General features: G+C 30.0%; 5 protein-coding genes across 7 annotated transcripts in view; 1 reads left to right on the top strand and 4 right to left on the bottom strand.

Moving 5' to 3' along the window:
• Positions 1 to 949, top strand: part of LOC105251226 (unconventional myosin-Ie) — a 28,882-nt gene extending 27,933 nt beyond the window's left edge. Inside the window, exon 21 of the mRNA XM_011257846.3 lies at positions 219 to 949. Coding sequence (XP_011256148.1) covers positions 219 to 295 — 77 coding nt within the window. The 3' untranslated portion in view covers positions 296 to 949. The remainder of the gene's footprint in view (positions 1 to 218) is intronic.
• Positions 950 to 3,724: 2,775 nt separating this feature from the next.
• On the bottom strand, positions 3,725 to 12,140 carry LOC105251223 (EH domain-binding protein 1). Of its 3 annotated transcripts, XM_011257840.3 has the most exons (19): positions 11,857 to 12,140; positions 11,578 to 11,770; positions 10,715 to 10,922; positions 10,455 to 10,636; positions 10,018 to 10,229; positions 9,507 to 9,642; positions 9,082 to 9,312; positions 8,375 to 8,564; positions 8,067 to 8,233; positions 7,728 to 7,950; positions 7,415 to 7,585; positions 6,434 to 6,520; positions 6,231 to 6,344; positions 5,928 to 6,128; positions 5,675 to 5,824; positions 5,311 to 5,528; positions 5,024 to 5,212; positions 4,815 to 4,940; positions 3,725 to 4,328 (listed from the first exon to the last, which is right to left on the bottom strand). In XM_011257840.3, exons 2-18 carry the CDS (start codon positions 11,679 to 11,681, stop codon positions 4,859 to 4,861), a joined length of 2,865 nt encoding a protein of 954 aa, XP_011256142.1. In that variant the 5' UTR covers positions 11,682 to 11,770; positions 11,857 to 12,140; the 3' UTR covers positions 3,725 to 4,328; positions 4,815 to 4,858. The 3 variants fall into 3 exon arrangements, with proteins under 3 accessions (XP_011256142.1, XP_011256143.1, XP_011256144.1); XM_011257841.3 differs by lacking the exon at positions 7,415 to 7,585 and having other exon boundaries at positions 11,857 to 12,139; XM_011257842.3 differs by lacking the exons at positions 7,415 to 7,585; positions 7,728 to 7,950; positions 8,067 to 8,233 and having other exon boundaries at positions 11,857 to 12,139.
• Positions 12,141 to 12,599: 459 nt separating this feature from the next.
• Positions 12,600 to 14,013, bottom strand: LOC105251222 (protein seele). The gene is made up of 5 exons (XM_011257839.3): positions 13,834 to 14,013; positions 13,643 to 13,730; positions 13,369 to 13,484; positions 13,015 to 13,221; positions 12,600 to 12,945 (listed from the first exon to the last, which is right to left on the bottom strand). The coding sequence occupies exons 1-5, from the start codon at positions 13,840 to 13,842 to the stop codon at positions 12,727 to 12,729; spliced, it is 639 nt and encodes a 212-aa protein (XP_011256141.1). The 5' UTR covers positions 13,843 to 14,013; the 3' UTR covers positions 12,600 to 12,726.
• Positions 14,014 to 14,557: 544 nt separating this feature from the next.
• LOC112637029 (polycomb protein eed-A-like) lies at positions 14,558 to 16,015 on the bottom strand. Its single transcript, XM_025406990.1, has one exon. It carries the CDS (start codon positions 15,987 to 15,989, stop codon positions 14,712 to 14,714), a length of 1,278 nt encoding a protein of 425 aa, XP_025262775.1. The 5' UTR covers positions 15,990 to 16,015; the 3' UTR covers positions 14,558 to 14,711.
• A 79-nt stretch (positions 16,016 to 16,094) lies between these two features.
• LOC105251220 lies at positions 16,095 to 17,635 on the bottom strand. The gene is made up of 4 exons (XM_011257837.3): positions 17,571 to 17,635; positions 16,648 to 16,836; positions 16,348 to 16,506; positions 16,095 to 16,258 (listed from the first exon to the last, which is right to left on the bottom strand). Exons 1-4 carry the CDS (start codon positions 17,628 to 17,630, stop codon positions 16,148 to 16,150), a joined length of 519 nt encoding a protein of 172 aa, XP_011256139.3. The 5' UTR covers positions 17,631 to 17,635; the 3' UTR covers positions 16,095 to 16,147.
• Between the last annotated feature and the right edge of the window lie 817 nt (positions 17,636 to 18,452).

The raw sequence follows: 18,452 nt of genomic DNA, 5'->3' as shown, positions 1-18,452 counted from the left end.
GTTAATAATCGATAATATAAAAAGAGAGAAATAGAGAGAACATATAAATATGTTAGTATGGTATTAATTTCTTACTAAAATAACCTTTGCGTGCGTTATTCCTTTCTATTATTACAAGTTAAAAATTATAAGTGTGATATGTTATGTTAATCTACACAAAAAAAATGTAACAAAAATTCTTTACATGTTAAATAATTAATAAAATATAATTTTTGTAGATGAAGGCGGTTGGTGGCACGGAAGACTGAAAGGAAAGACCGGTCTTTTTCCTTCAAACTATGTTGAAAAAATATAAACTTTGTAACTGAATTTTCACTTAATTATCGAGAATTAGCGAAATAAGGAAAAACAATAAGTACACGTCTCCTATTCTCTGTTGTTTGCAATTTCCATGATACACTTATTGCGCGAAACTTGATTAAATATTAACGGAGAAGATCATTAATGCCAAAGTGAACAAAGAATTTGTAATTGAAAGTAAACGCAATAATTTTTGCGAGCGTATTGTTTGTTATAAATAACATAAATAATTAATAAAGATTGTTACGCGATAAGTTTAGTAGTAAAGATTGTGGAATCATAATATCATGGTTCAAATATTTCTTTTTTCTGAAGGAAACTCAAAAAACTCATCTCTTGTTGTATAATTCAATGAGTTTATAGACTCCAATAAACTTTATCTACGGTAAAACATCTCGTTACGAAATTTAAACAAAGAGTAAATATATCGAAAAGATATAGATCGTTGTTATTAGTTATTAGTGTATAATAGATTTGTAACTTTTCATGTACAGGTCGCAATCGATATTTATATAGTCAACTAAATATGTCACGGTTAGCAAACCTGAAGGTGACAAATAGTCAATCATATTGCATAAACATGTAACAATATGTATATAGTCACTGCCATCTGCAAAATATCCGCTAATAAAATTGTATCTCAATTACATTTTGTTGTTTCTTTTTAATTTTTAAATACTATATTTATTTTCTCTTCAAGTATGCCGTCTTATTTAAAGTATTTTTCACTTTATATTATGATATAATTTCTTGTGTAAAAAATGTTAAATGACAGATGTCATTTAATATTTTTTACATTCAGAAATTACGCCATACAAAAGTCTTATTCTAGATATATAAAGTTGATTATAATAAAAATAAAACGGCAGTACCACATCGATAGTATTATCAACATCATATTTATTATTTTCTTCTGCGGTACTTTATATAAGTCTTTCCTTATTCATGGCGAATGTTGCGCGATACGTTTTATTTTCTCGCTCGCTTGCACTCTCACATACAATACTATGATTAACATCGGCAAAGTAAAATAAAAGCACATGTTCACAAGACTATAGCATTGGCAAGAACGATTATCTTTACAATTATTATTTATCGTAGTAATACAGGATAAAATAAGTTATAATCGATCCAGTGTGCTATGATTTTATAAACATACAAGTATGCATAGGCACTAGAATAATAAATTATTGCTAAATCGTTCACACACAGAAACGATGTAATCCCTTAATCGCGTTTGCACGATTTTGAAAAAATTTTATTTAACAGCTAATAAATCAGTTGGGGTACCCAGTATATGAGTTTGGCTTACATCAGCCTTATTTAAGGCTTTAGCGAGATCGCGTAATGATCGACATATAACAAGAGTAAAGTCACGCTTCGCTTCGCAATGATATATTTCGTGATATATTTCTTGTTTTTCAATATTTTAACCGTGCAAAAATTTTTTCATTCTTTCATTATCTGAGAGCCATCGATATTACATGATTTTAGCTTAACGAAGATTCTTCAATTCTTTCGAGAATTAACAAAATTACAAGAATTAAAGATGAAGATATAAAATCATTTAAGACGTTATTATATAATGATTCACTTATAGATATACATGTGCATGTATGTGTGTATAGTGAACAGGGAATATTTTTCCCCAATGTGTATCTCGAAGCTTTAATTACATACACTCTAAATATGTTTCGATAATTATACACGTTCTCAAAAGGATGATTTTACATGGTCTGCTTAAAACATGTGTATATATCTGTGTATGAGTGTAATTGAATCGATCATTATGCTTGTATCACTCTAATATCTCGAGCACTTACGCGATGTTTTTAACGTATGCATTATTATACGCTTTTAAAAATAATTACATAAATTACTTGCGTATATATAGATATATGTTAGTATATTTGAATAGAGAGTATTTAACAGAGAGATGACGTAATATCAACTTTCAAAAGTTATTCTAAATTGTCTACAGGTAGACTGACACAAACGTGACAAACGCATTCGCAATGTTACTTTTTGTTTGGCGAAAAATATTGACAATACTCCTTGTGATTGTTCATCTAGCATAACATACATAAAACAATTAATTTCAGCACACGTTCTTTTTCTATCTTTATCTTTATATATTTTAAAATTTTACATGAGATACCGATGTAAAAAAAATATTTGAAAATTAATATCTTTTTGAATATTAAAATTTAAATATTGAATTTACGATTTTGTGGTAAAACCACAATAAAATAACATGTGCTTTAGGAGAAAAATTAATTAAATTTTAATATTTATTTTTCATATATTACTTTTGGCAGATAAATCCTGCATTCAATTCTTCGGAACAATCACATTACATATCGATAAATATTTTTCTTTTTAGACAATATCAGCAATTTCGAAAAAATTAGACAAATTAGAGAGGCAATAAATATTTATCAATGCATTTTCACAAAAATTGCATCAAATATAAAAACAAACATTCGTCATCCGTCAATTTTTTGCCTGCGAGATCCGTCAAACAATACGTGCTGCGTAACAAAGACCAACTTTTACAAATCGAACAAATAAATTTTTTTTTCTACGTGTTCTATTTAATCTACGATTAAAGCACTTGGAAATAACGTACCATTTCATTCGAAATACTTACAATCACACAGTGTGATATCGGACGTGCAAACATATCGTATAAAAGGAATTACCTTTAATGAGAAGTCTTAGTCGTTAAAAAAGTATACATCCCGGTAAAATTATTTCCCTTTAATGAATCCTCTCGCACCGTGAGCTTCTTACACAAGTAGCACGTAAAATATCAGTATTTATGGCACAAATAGAGTTCATGCGAATGAATAAAAACGAGTCCGAAAATTATACATATATAACTTCGACGCGCGCAAAGTTCTTTTTGTAATCAATCTATTCTTTGAAAATCAATTTAAATCGATATCTCGCTATCAATTTAAATCAATTATGGATTATCGATTAATTACTAGATCAATTTTGACGCATAACTAACCTCCGTAACCAGGTAGTAGCTATTAAAAATATTCACGGAACAACACACTATGATCAATCAAATCTGTCACTAATATTTTTTGCACGAATAATGAAATTTAGGCTCATTCTACAATGAGTCGTTAGTCATAAGCAAATTGACCAATCACAGTTAAGTATTTTCGAAATAATCGATTGTGATTGGTTAATTTGCTTACGATTAACGACCAATCACTCATTGTAAAACAGATCTTAAATTGTCACATTTCTTTGGTTTCTCAATTAAATATCTTAGCGCCACAAAATAATCTCTATATAAATTAGATGTTTCAAATTCACTCGCTATGAATTAAAAATTGTATTTGGTTTACATTTTTGAATTAATTATTAATTATACAAATATATATAATTGTGTGAACAAAATAATATAATACAGTATCAAATAATAACTTTGTAATTGATTACTTTTTAAATCTCATCGAGGCATATCTTTATTAACTAACTTCCACTCTTTTCATTTATTTCTTGCATTTGCATTCACTCTACTTTTGCTAAACGCATTTTATCTTCCAGTTTAAAAAAAAATTAGTTTTTATATTATTAATTGTGAAAGTATTTCGCATGATTTTTTATCCGATAACATATTTATCTATTTGCACACGATTCTATTAACGCGCGGTAATCCACTTAAAACACACAGTGAAATGCTTATTTTATGAAATAATCGATATTAGGTACTCTATAATATACAAGAAATTAAGTGCATTTACGCATCTCAATGATTAATATTTATCTAATGTTTGTTATTTTAATTTTTTGCGTTATTTTTCTTCAAAATTTCTTACGAATTTAATATATTTATAGTAAAAGCGAAATCTGAATCTATTTCGAAATTCATTTTTAATATACAATGAAAAAAATGAGTTCCTAAAAATAATCTGTGTGTGTAATCATGAGACACCATAACCATACTTAATTTTTCAAACTCTAATTTCGTCAATTCTTTGGCAACTTTGCAGTAAAATGGGTCATGCCTGGAAAAAACACGTGATTAAAAATTTATATTTTTTTGCATATTTAAAAAAACAAAAAAATTTTTTGTGCAAGGATAATCTCATTAAATAACAAAAACTCAACATAAATTATGTTGCTTGCTGAAATATTAAAGCTTTGATTAAGATGCCATTTAAATAAGAGTATAAAAAAAAGAAATAAGATTTTAATAATATAAGTAGGAATCACAATTTTATTTTATTTATTACTTTCATTTATTTTGAAAGATCTTATTGTTGGACCTTATATAATTTAAACATTTTAATTCAATATGAATTTGATTTAGGAGATTTATCTATCAGACTTAAGAACAATAACAAATTTCTATAAAAAGATTCTATAAAAAGATAATGAATAAAATATCAATGAATAGAATTTAAATTTTATATATGGGAATAATAAATAATATATTTACTCTTGATTTCTTCACTTTTTGAAATATCTTTCTATAATATCAAGCAACTTACCTTCAAAATAGCGTCAGAAAAACACGATAAATAATATAAACTCCTCATTGTACAACACAATTTTTATTTCGTTGAGCTAATCCAGCACGAGATAAATCGCGCTCTATCTCGTCATCATCCTCAATGCTGAAAATTGTATGGGAAAAGTTAAAACTTAATAATTTTAGAGAAATGTAATACACATAATAATATGTATCAATTATATTTACGCTCTCTCTTGTGTATCGAGATGATGAACCAATTCATCTCTTTTATTCACAATGGATACCAACTCTTCCAACAATAAGTTTTCACGCATTTTTTGCTCGGATGTTTTCCGCCAGTCCTCCACTGCAAGGATACTTCTCAATTCGCGATTTAAAAGTTCAAATCGTCGTTCTAAATCGTCTTCTTTCTCCCTAAAGATAATTTCATCAAATTGAGATTATTATGATAAATATTGTTTATATAATTTTCAATCAAAACGAAAAATAATATAAATCAATTAATCACTTACAATATGTTTAATTGCATTTGCCTTCTCAAAAGTGCATTCTTCTTGTTAACAAGTGTAAACCATAGAGACATTAGTCTTTCCGTTTCATCTTCATTATCACTCTCCATGGCTGCTCTTAATTGCTTTTCAAGTTTACCAGCTTGTATGTCGATTTGATTCTGTTCCCTCTCAAGCGCTTCCAGTTCATTTTGAATATACGATGTCATATCTTTACCCAACTAAAATGTTGAAATGTTATTGAAAAAATAAATCGTTATTACAACTCAATAAAAATTTAGAATATACACTGTTTCAAGTATATCATAATCACAATTTTTCAAACTTATGATTTGAGAGATAAATTAGTCAAATTAAATTAACATACCCCACGAAGTGTATACGGAGTTCTGTCAGGACTTCCTTTATCGGGTGAAATTCGTTCTATGATTTTGGAGAAAGAATACAAAGGTGAACCAGTTTTCTTTTCACCATCTATTACACTGGTATTCCCCAGAATGTTTCCATTATATTCAGACTAAGGAGTTAATTTATTTTAGTTAACTACAATTTATTATTTCCTAACATATAATCTCAGTGACATATTACAAAAAAAGCAAGAAAAGTATTATTTGAAGTACCTTTATGCTGAGTCTATCACCAGGGGTCGATGGTGTGATGCTACGTCTAGGACTATTGTTCTGATCGTCTATCGATCGTCTATCACTACTATTATCGTCATTCAGTTGACTTGGAGTCACAGTGACGCCCATTTTCACTTCTGCTATTAAGCGTCTCGCCCTTTCGCGCAATTGTTGTTGCCTTTCATCATCATTCTGTGTCTATAAAAAATATATATACATAGTGTATGTCTACAATCATATGCCTCGAGAAATGCTCGATATATTAGTGGGATATTCTTTAATACTATATAAATAGACAACCTCGACGGGACTAATCGCAGCAGAAACAAATCCGGATGGTTTCGTCTGATTTCTGGCTTGTTCTAAGAGTTGTCTCGCACGCTCTCGCAATTCATCGTGTCGACTAACTAATGGCTAATATAAAAAGAAAATAGAAACATAAATTGATTGATATCTTATGAATTAAAGTGGTAGTAACAACAAGAGCAAGTATTGTTAATTACATGCGAACGTTGATCTGCATATGGCGGCGATGCACCTTGGCATTCTGTATTACCTCGGCCTCCTCTGTCATCAGAATTTATCAAATCCTGCAAAAAATTATTCTTAATATACTTGCACTAATAAAACTTGGTTGCATCAAGATATTGTTGTACAATTTCTTCATGTATATATATATATATATATATATATATATATATATATATATATATATATATATAGAGCTCAGTTTAAAAATATTTTTGTACAAAGAAAGGAATGCAAACTGAAATAACACATAAGATTATTCAACTTTTAATTTATTTTTATTTAGATGTCAATTATAATATAATAAAAAATTTTTTTCTTATATAATTTTTGAAGACATTATATATACAAAATATATAAGTTTTAATTTTAAAGAAAATTAAATTTTTTGTACAATCAAAATTACATGTGACCTTTCTTTGCATACTTGTTACTTTAGTGTAGAAACATTGTAGGAACCCATTATAGAATATTTTGAGATAAGGCTTGTATTTTTTAAAGATACTTGTTTGCAATATTAAAATTTTTAACATGAAGCATTTTTAATAACTAAAAAGAGCAAAATCTTGAAATTAAATATTTGTTAAACTCGGCTAAAGACTAAAACTATATTTGCGAAAAAGAATTGAATGCAAAGCTTATGAGACAGCCTATATAAATCTACATTCCGAACATCGCGAAATATTTATTATTTTGCGCACTTTTCTCATGCACATTTACATGCAAATTTACGACGTATTGTATAGACAATACTTGGCAAAAAAGCGCAGTTATAAATTTGTACGCCAATAATAATGAATGAAAAGTAAAAGTAAAACAAAAAAGACGCTTTTTACTGATAAAAAAAATAAAGATACAACAATGCGCGCTTATTATGGATTTATTGTTAATGCAGCAAGGTATAATAAGAGGACTGCGTAAAAAGCAACAATCTGCGCAATCTCGTGTATACTGACATCACGAATTGGGGTTTGCGATTTGGTAATCGAGATCGATTGTGACCATTTGTCATCAATTATCTGTATGTTTTCCTCTTCATCGTCAGAGCCGAACGGATCAGTTAATTGGCGGCGTGTCATAAGTATTGGACGTTGCTGCGCTTGTTGCACTCTCGGTGGGGATTTACTCTGTGATAAATTCGTACTCATTTCCTCACAATGAAAAAAAAAAACTGCGCACCAGTTACGAATCAAAACTATATATAACTGATCTAAAGTCGCAAAAATCGGGAGCAATGTCAAAATGTTGTTCGAATTTTATTTTACGTACCTTCTCTCTAGACAAATATTTTTCTTTGGTTGGTGATAACACCTTGCCCAGAATGCTTTTCGAGCTAGCCAATATGATATCCTTGACTTCCTTCACGCTAGACGGCGACTTATCTTTGTTACATTGATCATGATCTTGATTATCTGTGTTCAAGCTCAAATGTAACTTATTTTTCAGCGAATCGATACTGATATCGTCCTTTTTATTATCGAATGGATTCGATCTACGAGAGTGAATCGCAAATTTCTAATTTTGATCTTTCGATTAAATGCTTCTATTTGGTATTATGATTTGTTTTGTATTAGCAGCAAGTTGCAATGTCATAACAAATATATTTACCGTCGATTATTGTCTGCTTTATTATTTTTCTGATCGATCTGTTCCTTCTTTCGTAAGTTAATAATTTCTTGACCAAATAACTGAACACTCACGTCTGTATTGTTGTCTGTGTTAAATCTGCCAATCATGTAAGAAGATTCATCTGTTGTTTTACCTATTTGATGTACCTAAAATGATTTGTTTAAAGCAATAACAAAGGATTAGTAGTATCACACCATGCTGTCAGTTGTGCCAAGTATAGCATTATGTAAAGAAAAAAAGAAATAGAATCACTGGTAAAGACACTAATAGAAGAGAATTTAAAATACCTCCAATTCATGGCCTGTAAAATGCGCTCTCAATTGATACAAATAAGTCATCACAGCCAATTTATCAGGTACAGTTAATATGTCCATGTCTGCTGGTTCTATAACTCTGGGTATGCCTAGAGCTTCGCCCGCATCAAATGCTCTCTTGCAATTGCCTTTTACATCGTGAGGTAACAGCGAATCGATATCTCTATAAATTTTTATTTCAAATATTATCCAATTTGCTTAAAAAATCAAATTTTAATGATGAAATCATAGCAAGATTATGTAATTTATAATTAGTTTTTAATACATTAATACAGAACATTTGAAATCATAAGACAATGTATCCAAGATAATTTATCCAAAGCACTTTATACAAAAATAATTTCTCATTTCAAAACGAGATAAATTCATATACATTGTAAATGTGGCGTCTACTCTCTCTTCTTTATATATTCATTTATTTGCAATAATTGTACATATATAAATACGTCGACCTTTCTGATGTCAAAAATAATCTTTAAAATGTTGGCACAAATTGGTTAGCGCGAAAAACAATGATGATCTCAAACTGTTTATTAATGGAACGTGTTAGTAAAATATTCGGCAGATTGCCAAGGTCATTGATTGACATTTTCTTCCTAAGGAAAAGTAACGCGAAGAATGCGACGATTTACGAAATTACAATATTCGATTAAGACAATTTCTATAACAGAAATACTTACATTAAATCAGGTCTAAAGTGATGAATAATTGCACAAAATGCCATTCCGTTTCGCCAAGATGTCGTCAAATTAGTAACTTTAACACCGGAGTAATCCTTAGTAACTTCTTTACACCATTCCAATAAGTCCTGACCAGGAGTAATCTCTTTCAGTCTTGGAATATTTGCCTCATTCTTTTTAAAATCCAATGGCTGCAGCGGCAACCTTAACGCGCTATGTTCAATGTTTTTACTGCAAAGATATATTCATAATTGTTAGATTATATATTATTATAACAAGCAAATAATCATGTCTATGTAGGTTTTTCATGTTTTTTTTAATTGAAAAAATAAACAGGAAATTACATATTCTTTGTAAAAATAGTAAATATTTAATATTATTGTTATATTATATTTTTATCTTATAGGACATAATACTGTACATACTCATTTTCAGCAGCAACATGATCTTTTATGGGCGATTTTTCTTTCAGAGAATCTCCAATTCCTGTTAGACTAATGTCGCGTATAAAGTGCTCTCCATCATTTACAGGGGTTGTATCATCCTTTGATAAACTTGCCACTATTAGAAGTATGATTATTTCATTGTATAGTAATAATAAGTAAAAGCAATTTCATAATTTATAAATAGAATTACACCAAGTCTTATTAAAACATATTTTGTAGAATCTTCAAATTGATTTGTATTCACATTCAATAAATTTATATTGTATCAAGAATGTGACTATTTGATTCTCATATTAGTGAGAATTAAAAAATATTTCTATTTTGATATTAAAATTTCCAAATAATGAAGTTGAAAACATGGTGTAACAAAATTAATTAATATCATGGCAACGATAATTATGTAAATATAAATTAATATATAAAAATAATTGTAAATGTTGAATTTTTAAAAAAATATTTATATTAATAATATATAAGAATCAGCACTCACCACTTATAGGAGTGCTAGGTAATTCACTTTCAGTAAGACTGCTTGTCATTAAATCGAGTTGAGCTGAGATATCTAATATCTCATCCAAGTTTTTTACCGATACCTCTTCAACATCTTCAGGTATATCTTCATTATCAAAATCATCCAATGGTGCAATATCGCTGTTATTATTAACCGACATTAAACTAGCCATACTTTGCATATCCTCATCCCTATATGGCAGATTAGAAATATTTAAGTTTTCATCAAGGAATTCTAGTAAAATGTATTTTAAATATTTAACAATAAATAAAATAATAAATATTCAAGTCAAATAGATTGAAAATTTAGTATTCAAACTCAGTAAACATACTGTTGTAAAAAAGTATTTAATTAGAATAATATATTTCTACTTATACAAAAATTGATTAGTCATTAAACTTGAATTGCATGCTTACGTTGCTTTGCCTTCTCGCAGGAATACACATGACAAAGTACATTCGAGTGTAGCACTAACAATCTTCTTAGAAGTTGGTTTTAAATCTAATTTGAGTTGTTGCTGGCTAGATTCAAGGGTTGCATACTTTTTCATATTTATATTAGTAGCAGCGACATGACGTCTTTTTCCCGTCGATGATACCTGCTCGATAACAGGACAATGTACATACACCACATGCCGCACTCTTTCGCAGATATATTAGTATACTGCACTGCTTACATCTTCGATGACAAATGTCCAATCTTTGTCTTCTAGTTCGTGCGTTCGTGGATCTTTGAATAGTGTCACAGAAACTGTGTGATTGTCAGGAACTGCCCAGCTAATAGCACCCTTAAGCGGATCACTCAAACTTGGCTCCCAGTCTAAGGGTTCCGAACTAACTCTTCTGCTACGTCTTGTCCAAACAATGCTCAGTTTGTTTGGTTTCCTATCAAAATATTATATATCGCTATATATTTTTTAAAATAATGTACATTAGTGTAATATTTATCTTTAACAAATTTATAATGTAACACTTTCTTTTGCATAGTTTTATAAAATAGATAGTTTTATAAAATAGATAATTTTTAAATTATTTCGTGTATACATATGTCATCTTTTCAAAATGCACATAGCCTTAAATAAATTACATAATTTACATAAATTTAAAACTGTCATTCAAGTTGCATTATTCTTAAACACATAGCTTGTGGAATTCAATTTAATTTATTTAAAAAACATGATAATTTATGTTTGCATAAATATCACTTGTTTTCTTTTACTTTTAAAAACACTTGTAAGTTTTCAATAGGATTGTTAATACACAATAAACAACATACATCCTATTGAGAAACACTAAAAGAATAAAATTCCCAATACTTTTTTTTTTATTCAAGTATAATTGGAAGTAATTATGTTTGTGAAAAGAAAACAAAGTGCGAGCTAACGAAGATAAAAAAAAATAAAAATAGAGTAGAACACAGAATATTTTTTTCAAAAGCGTTTGTATAAACAAAAAAAAGTTATCGGCATGATTTATTTGACAATAAAAAACAAAGTTTTCGCTCGAATGATTAACAATAAATCATTATACAGTCACTTACCATTTCGTCGTCGTTTCCAACGTGACCTCATGATAAGAGACGGTGAACTGAAACTTGGCGGCTCTCTTATTCACTCGCTGCAAACGTTTCCAGACGGAACTCATGGTTGTTCGCTTCGTTCTTCGTGTGGATTATTACTCGTTGGTCGTCAAAAAGCTTTACTGTCGACACGCGACACGACGCCTCATCATTTCTACGAAACACACATGCAATCGGATCAGATTCAAGCGATAACGATAGGCGCAAATCATTATTCACTTCCGAACGAATCGACTTTACCTCGGCAATGATCATATGTTCGATGGACGATCCTGTGCGATTCCACGCTCACGCGTGTTCTTCAACAAGCAAGTGAACTGTCATTCTCGCGCGTACATACGGACGTATAATGCTCCGAACGGAACATGCGTATACGCGTGCACGCACACACACACACGCACATGCAATGACGGGTTGAAAAAACGTGCCAGAAAAGGCTTAGTTGGATTCGCCTAAATCTCCGAACTCCCCTATCACCTCTAATGTCGTCTTCTACGACCAAGTCAGACAAAACTCGCCAAACTTCACTCTTGAAAAGATAAAACTGTTTTCAGCGCCATCTATTTTAAGATGAGCAAATTAAAACAATCACATGACGGCGGAGCAACGAGTCGCGCTAAATTCAAATACACGTCATACGCATGTGCGAATATATGTGTATATAATAAAAGAAATATCTATGAGAATTTATATTATTATTCTACATATAAATTTTTCTACTCGATAAATTTGCTGTAATATAATAATTAATAAAAACTGTGAAAATGTCAAAAATATATTTAATATGTTATAAATATCTTAAATCTATACTGTTGCGCATATGTGTGTGCAACTGTGTGTGGCATTTTATATTATTAATATAGAACATTTAATTATAATTGATGTAATATAAAAATATATCGGTATAAACTGTTGGGTAATCATGATATAATATATACAATTTAATAACAAAATGTAGAACATGTATTCTATATACATGAAATTATTTACAGAACAGAAACTATTTAATTAGTTAATCTAACTTGAGTTTTTTAAAAATTTCCATCTTCTTAGTTTACTTACATGTATAAATATTATTTCCATTTATCCCCGAAATTGTTTTAAATGCATTTACAATTCATCTCTATCTTCATCATAATCAATATTACTAACATAATTATTTATAGAATCATTATCATCATAATCATCATCATCATCATCATCATAATCAATATAATTTTCATTACAAATATTTGAAATCTCTGTACAAAGCTTCTCTTTCTTATTGCGTATACCATTAATGTATAACGATACTATATCATCCTCAAATTCTTCAACTATAACACTGCACTAAAAATATTAATACAAATTAATGAATAAGAATGTTCCAAATATCCAAATATAATAAGCAGCACTCACATAATGTTGTAGACTCTTATTTAAATCACTATCTTGAATTATATCAACTTCTTTCATTCGAGGATTCATTATACCTGGTGAAGACATGAGATTTAAAATTGTCAATTGATTATTAGACTTTTTTGTTGCTCTCACATAATCTGTCATTTTCTCACAGATACCATCCAACAAATCTAAGATGTATACTTCTGATCGATTTAATGGAACCTTCAAATAAACAAACATCATATTAATATAATAAAAAATGAATATATAAAATTTACAAAATATTGCAATACACAAGTGGCTAAAATATTCTTAAAATTATTCAATGTTGATAATTTATATATTTTTTTTATCATTTTTATTATTTACCTTTTTGTGTTTGGTATTTCCCTCAGCATCCATCCTATAACTACCTACATCGATCAATTTGTTAGGATCAGCTTTAGATACTTCAATTTGTAATTCTTTTAAAGTTGCCCTACAAACTAAGAGAGCAACAATTATTTTTCCACTAGTAACTTAAATTATTATTTAAATTACTACTTTAATAATAACTTAGAATACTATTTAAAGTAATTTGAATTGTAATTTTAAAGTTATTAAAGAAATAATTATTCTTTCATAAATTGAAATTAATTTTTACCTAAACATTTCAAATGTTTTAAATCGATTTCATTAGGCTCCGCAAATACGCTTATCAAAAATAGACTTACAAATAACAAGCCTCTCATCTGTAGATGTAAAATATTCTGGATTTTATATATTTCTCACAGAAAGATAAATTTACTTATCATGCAATTTTTACATGTATAATTTCAAAGAAAAATTCCATACCTTGTACATCAATTATTATGCAAGTTATGGTACACTTTCAATTATATATATCAAAGATTTATATGAAGTACAGAAAAAGAGCATGCGACACGTGTACCGTACATCCTCTGATGTATAAAATCTTATCAAATTCTTGTAAGCGAATGGCAACTTGTAACGTGTAATTCTTGATAGTGCCAACTGTTTAACTTAAAATATAAATGCTATAGTAATTATTCTATATCAAAAAATAACAAAGTTGTACAAATTCGGAAACAGTAATACACACATTAATTGACTTATTCATTCACTTTACTGATTATTTTATATGAAATTGAAAAATATGAAGTTAATATTGAAATCATATGTCAATTGAATTACCGATTTGATAGGTACGAGGGTAATTTAGAAAGTTTTCGGTCTGGTACAAAGATGACGCTGGTAGTATCATTTATTAATGGCAGTTTACAAACGCAGGTATTAATCTAGAACAGTTTATATAAAATGTGTGCAAGCTATAGAAAAAGACATAACTTTGTATAAATATATCAAATGTAATATTACAAATGTAATATTACAAAATATCCTAAACAATTTCCCTACCTTATAATCTCATTTAATTACACAACTAAAAAGTCTAAACCTACTTTCATAATTTATACAATTGCAATTTTCTATTATAAAATTACAATAATTAAATTGATCAACAAATCCAAATACATTATAAATATTAAAATTTTTAGATATTTATCAGAAATGCAATTTATCGAATGTGTTTACATTTCTAAGTCTCTAGAAATGAAGTTACAACTTCGCCTGTAAATTCAAATTATTGCAAGCATATAATGCAAAGGCACGTATTTTTTGTCATAAAATGAATAAAATAAATTTAAATAAAATCAATGATCGCGATTCCATCTCCAAATAGTTGCATCATCACAGACGCATAATAATACAGAACCATCTCGACTTAAACTAGTTTGGCGAATTGGTACAGTACAACGAGGATGCTGGAGAGACCAGCAGCGCGCTTGTCCAGGCTCTTCCATGTCCAAATCCCAAACATAAGTACGACCAACTTGATTACCTAACGCGATCGTGCGTTGCCAGAAATCCATAGAAAAACGTATAAACCAAATGTCACATTCCTTAAATTCAAAACGATGCATGACTGTCGCGCTCGTTTCTCCGTTACGCAATTGCGAATCTTCGAGTCTACCTGGTTTCCAGCACACAATACAGTTCTCGCAGGATTTGCTTAGGATAAAATCACCGAACCATTTCACACAATCGACATAGTTTCGGTGAACGTCGCGAGTGGTAAAGTCTGGGAAATGTTGGAGTATCGAATCAAAGGGTCTGCCGTTACGACTGGGATTGCAATGATAGGACTGTTTTATCGCCTCCTGCATGTCCGGTTTGTCCAAAGACCACAACTTGAGAGCGTGATCCATTCCGCACGAAATGATCCGTTGACCTCGTATGTCGAAATCAGCGCTCAATACTTCGTCACGGTGACCCTCTACACCACCAAAGATTGCAATACATACATCTGTCTTGATGTTCCATAATCTTAAAGCATGATCCTTCGACGCAGATAGCAATATGTTTGGATCTTTCGGATGAATCTTTAGCTCATTTATCGCATGTCCATGACCGATATAATGCTTAATGCAGGTCATTGTTGCGGGACTAATAATTCGTATGACTCCACGTGATCCGGCCACGGATAACAGAGGTTTCCCGGAGTCATCGTATGTCCAAGCACATGTATAAAAATTTTCCTCCGTGTCGGGATCGGCATAACACTGTTGCAATCGTATATTTCCACTTTGCGGGCACTCATAGATGCTCACTCGATTACTGCCTACGGAAGCGAATATTAATGGCTCACCCTCCTTCAAATGATAATTAAATTGCACTCCAAACAACGGTTGACCGTGATCCTCTTTAACATTACAACAATATTTGTACAATGGCTTGTCTGTAGAAGGTTTGTATTTGGTTGTTTTACTTCTGCGACGACCCTTTCGTCTGTAACGAGCACTTCGGGTAGGCGTATCGCTACGATGAGTGCCAGCAGTAGAATTACTCCCAATACTGCATTCAGTTACATCACTGTCATTTTCACTATCTTCCTGGCTGGATGCATATGCTTTACCAGTTGACTTTTTCATCTTGTAGTATATAAATTCTAATCTTTGCAACTTGAATAATATTGCAATTAGGAGAGAAACTCACATGCAGACAGTTTTACATTTAGTCTTTGATTAAAATGCAGTGCAAATCACTGGTACAAATCATCCTATACAATACTTAGCTTTGCAAGTATATCTTAAGTATATTGCGCCACTGTACCAATAATTGGTATACCACTATTTAATCCCATTATTCCTTCCATTATATTTAAAAGTCTGCTCCCTAAATAGATACAGGCTTGCATATCCTAAGAATAAAAGATAGAATTTTAAATATAAATGCTTGAGCAAAATGATTGTGATAATAAATTTTGATAATATACATAAAAATTCTTACGAAAACATTGGCAGAGAGAAAACGAATATTGTATTTGTGACAAAGTGCTTTTGATTTATGAATCAATCCCATAACATTACGGATTCCATTACAATTTACTAAACAAGTTGCACCAGATATTATGTAATGTTCATCTATTATGGCTATATTAGCTTCTATCTTAAAAATTGACAATAATTAATAAAGTAATTTATAATAATTGATTAATAATAATTAGTAATTAACAAAAAAAGTGATAACATAAAAAAATATACTAAAAATATATGCTTATACACATTTGAAAATCCAAAGGATACTTACTTCCGATAAGGCATGGGCAACTTTCAAGTCGGATGCAAAAATAATAAAATCTACAGAGATATCTATATTTGCTTTTACAACATCAGCAATGGATTCACACTGATGCACAGATATATGCCATCTCCTCTCTCTTGCATTTTGATGTAAGCCTTCCGATATCTTGTGACATAACTCAGCCGATCCTACTATCTGTGGAAATAGATTTTATATTAGAAATATATATTTATATAGCAAAAATTATATATTAAATATTACTACGATCCAGAAAATTATAATACACTTGGCATAAAATTGATTTTTTAGCAAGCTATAAAAAAAATTATTCTGTATTTTTTACTTTTAATTTTTCACAAGAAATTTTGTCAATTATAATTCATTGGATCATATTACATATATTACCATCTTTTTAAATAAATTTTATTATTATATAAAGTTTATTTAAATTTGAAAGGAAATATAAATTAGTAAAATATAAATTAGTATAATCACAAATTGTGATAATTTTCTGAATGATGACTTATATTATAAAACAATTAAATTATTAAAAAGATTTACTTATTTATTAAAATAACAACATATTTCAATAGAATAAAAACAACTATAACCATTCATATGGTCAATATAATTTAAAGAAAGTGGATTAGAATTCATAGTTATATATTAGATATATACACATATATGCTGTAGATAAAAATTTATCCTCTTTTCTTCTCATTTATGTTTAAAAAACATAAGCCTAATAATAATTTTATTATTGAGAAACATGTGAAATTTAAAAAATCAAATATATATAAATTTATCGCAATATAGCTGAAAGCAATGTAGCAGTTTTCACTTTTCCTTTGGAAAATTATAAAATGTAAAACTATAAGGAAACAATGCTAGTTTATATGATTTTCTCCTTTTTAATGCCGCACATTTACCATGAAAGATATCAAACACTCGCTTCTTCGTACTCTACCGTTTCTGAAGATTTCAGCCATGGTTGAAATGCCATTCCTAGACAGTTGGACCGGCAAGACGCTTCAATGCGTTATTTTTAATACCGTTTTCGAATGGTCGAATACTTCACCCTGGGTACTTTACTAGACGTCATTGACCAATCACAGACATTCTTCTGAAGAATATAACCATACATTCTTTAGAAGAACGGCTGTGATTGGTCAATGACGTCTAGTAAACTATCCTGAGTAGGGTCAAACCCGACCATTTGAAAACGCCATTTAATTTTCAATGAGAATACGGCCACATGGACTGATATTTTCCGCGTAATGCGTACCGCGTAACCAATTAGAGGCGTAATTCTGTTGTGCTCCTGTTATGCTATAACTGAATTACGCCTCTAATTAGTTATGCGGTACGCGTTACGCGGAAAATATCAGTCCATATGGCCGTAACCCTGACTGTGATCAAGGAGACGCTGAGAATGCTTTGAAGCGTTTGATTGATCAATCAGGTAAGGCCGGGTCTACAATAGACAATTTAAGACCTAAGCCTTAAGAAATTGACCAATCACAGTCGAGTATGAAAAGAATACTCGACTGTGATTGGTCAATTTTTTAAGATTTAGGACTTAAATTATCTATTGTAGACCCGGTCTAAAGAAATCTTTTCTCCTTTTATCCTGATTGGTCAATCAAACGCTTCAAACATCCTCAGCGTCTTTTTGATCGTAGCCAATAGCCGCATTCAGCAGGCTCATCAGTTGGGCAATATTACTAGATTTTCTTATGTAATTCGACGCTGATTGGTCGGACCTGAAAGTAGGAACCAATCATGTTTTATTGCTACTTAGTGGTGTGTCC

Source organism: Camponotus floridanus, unplaced genomic scaffold, assembly GCF_003227725.1.
Source record: "Camponotus floridanus strain SB8 unplaced genomic scaffold, Cflo_v7.5 scaffold16, whole genome shotgun sequence".
Taxonomy (NCBI): Eukaryota; Metazoa; Arthropoda; class Insecta; order Hymenoptera; family Formicidae; genus Camponotus; species Camponotus floridanus.
Note: the sequence above shows the minus strand (reverse complement) of the source record. Positions and strands in the feature narration are given on the sequence as shown.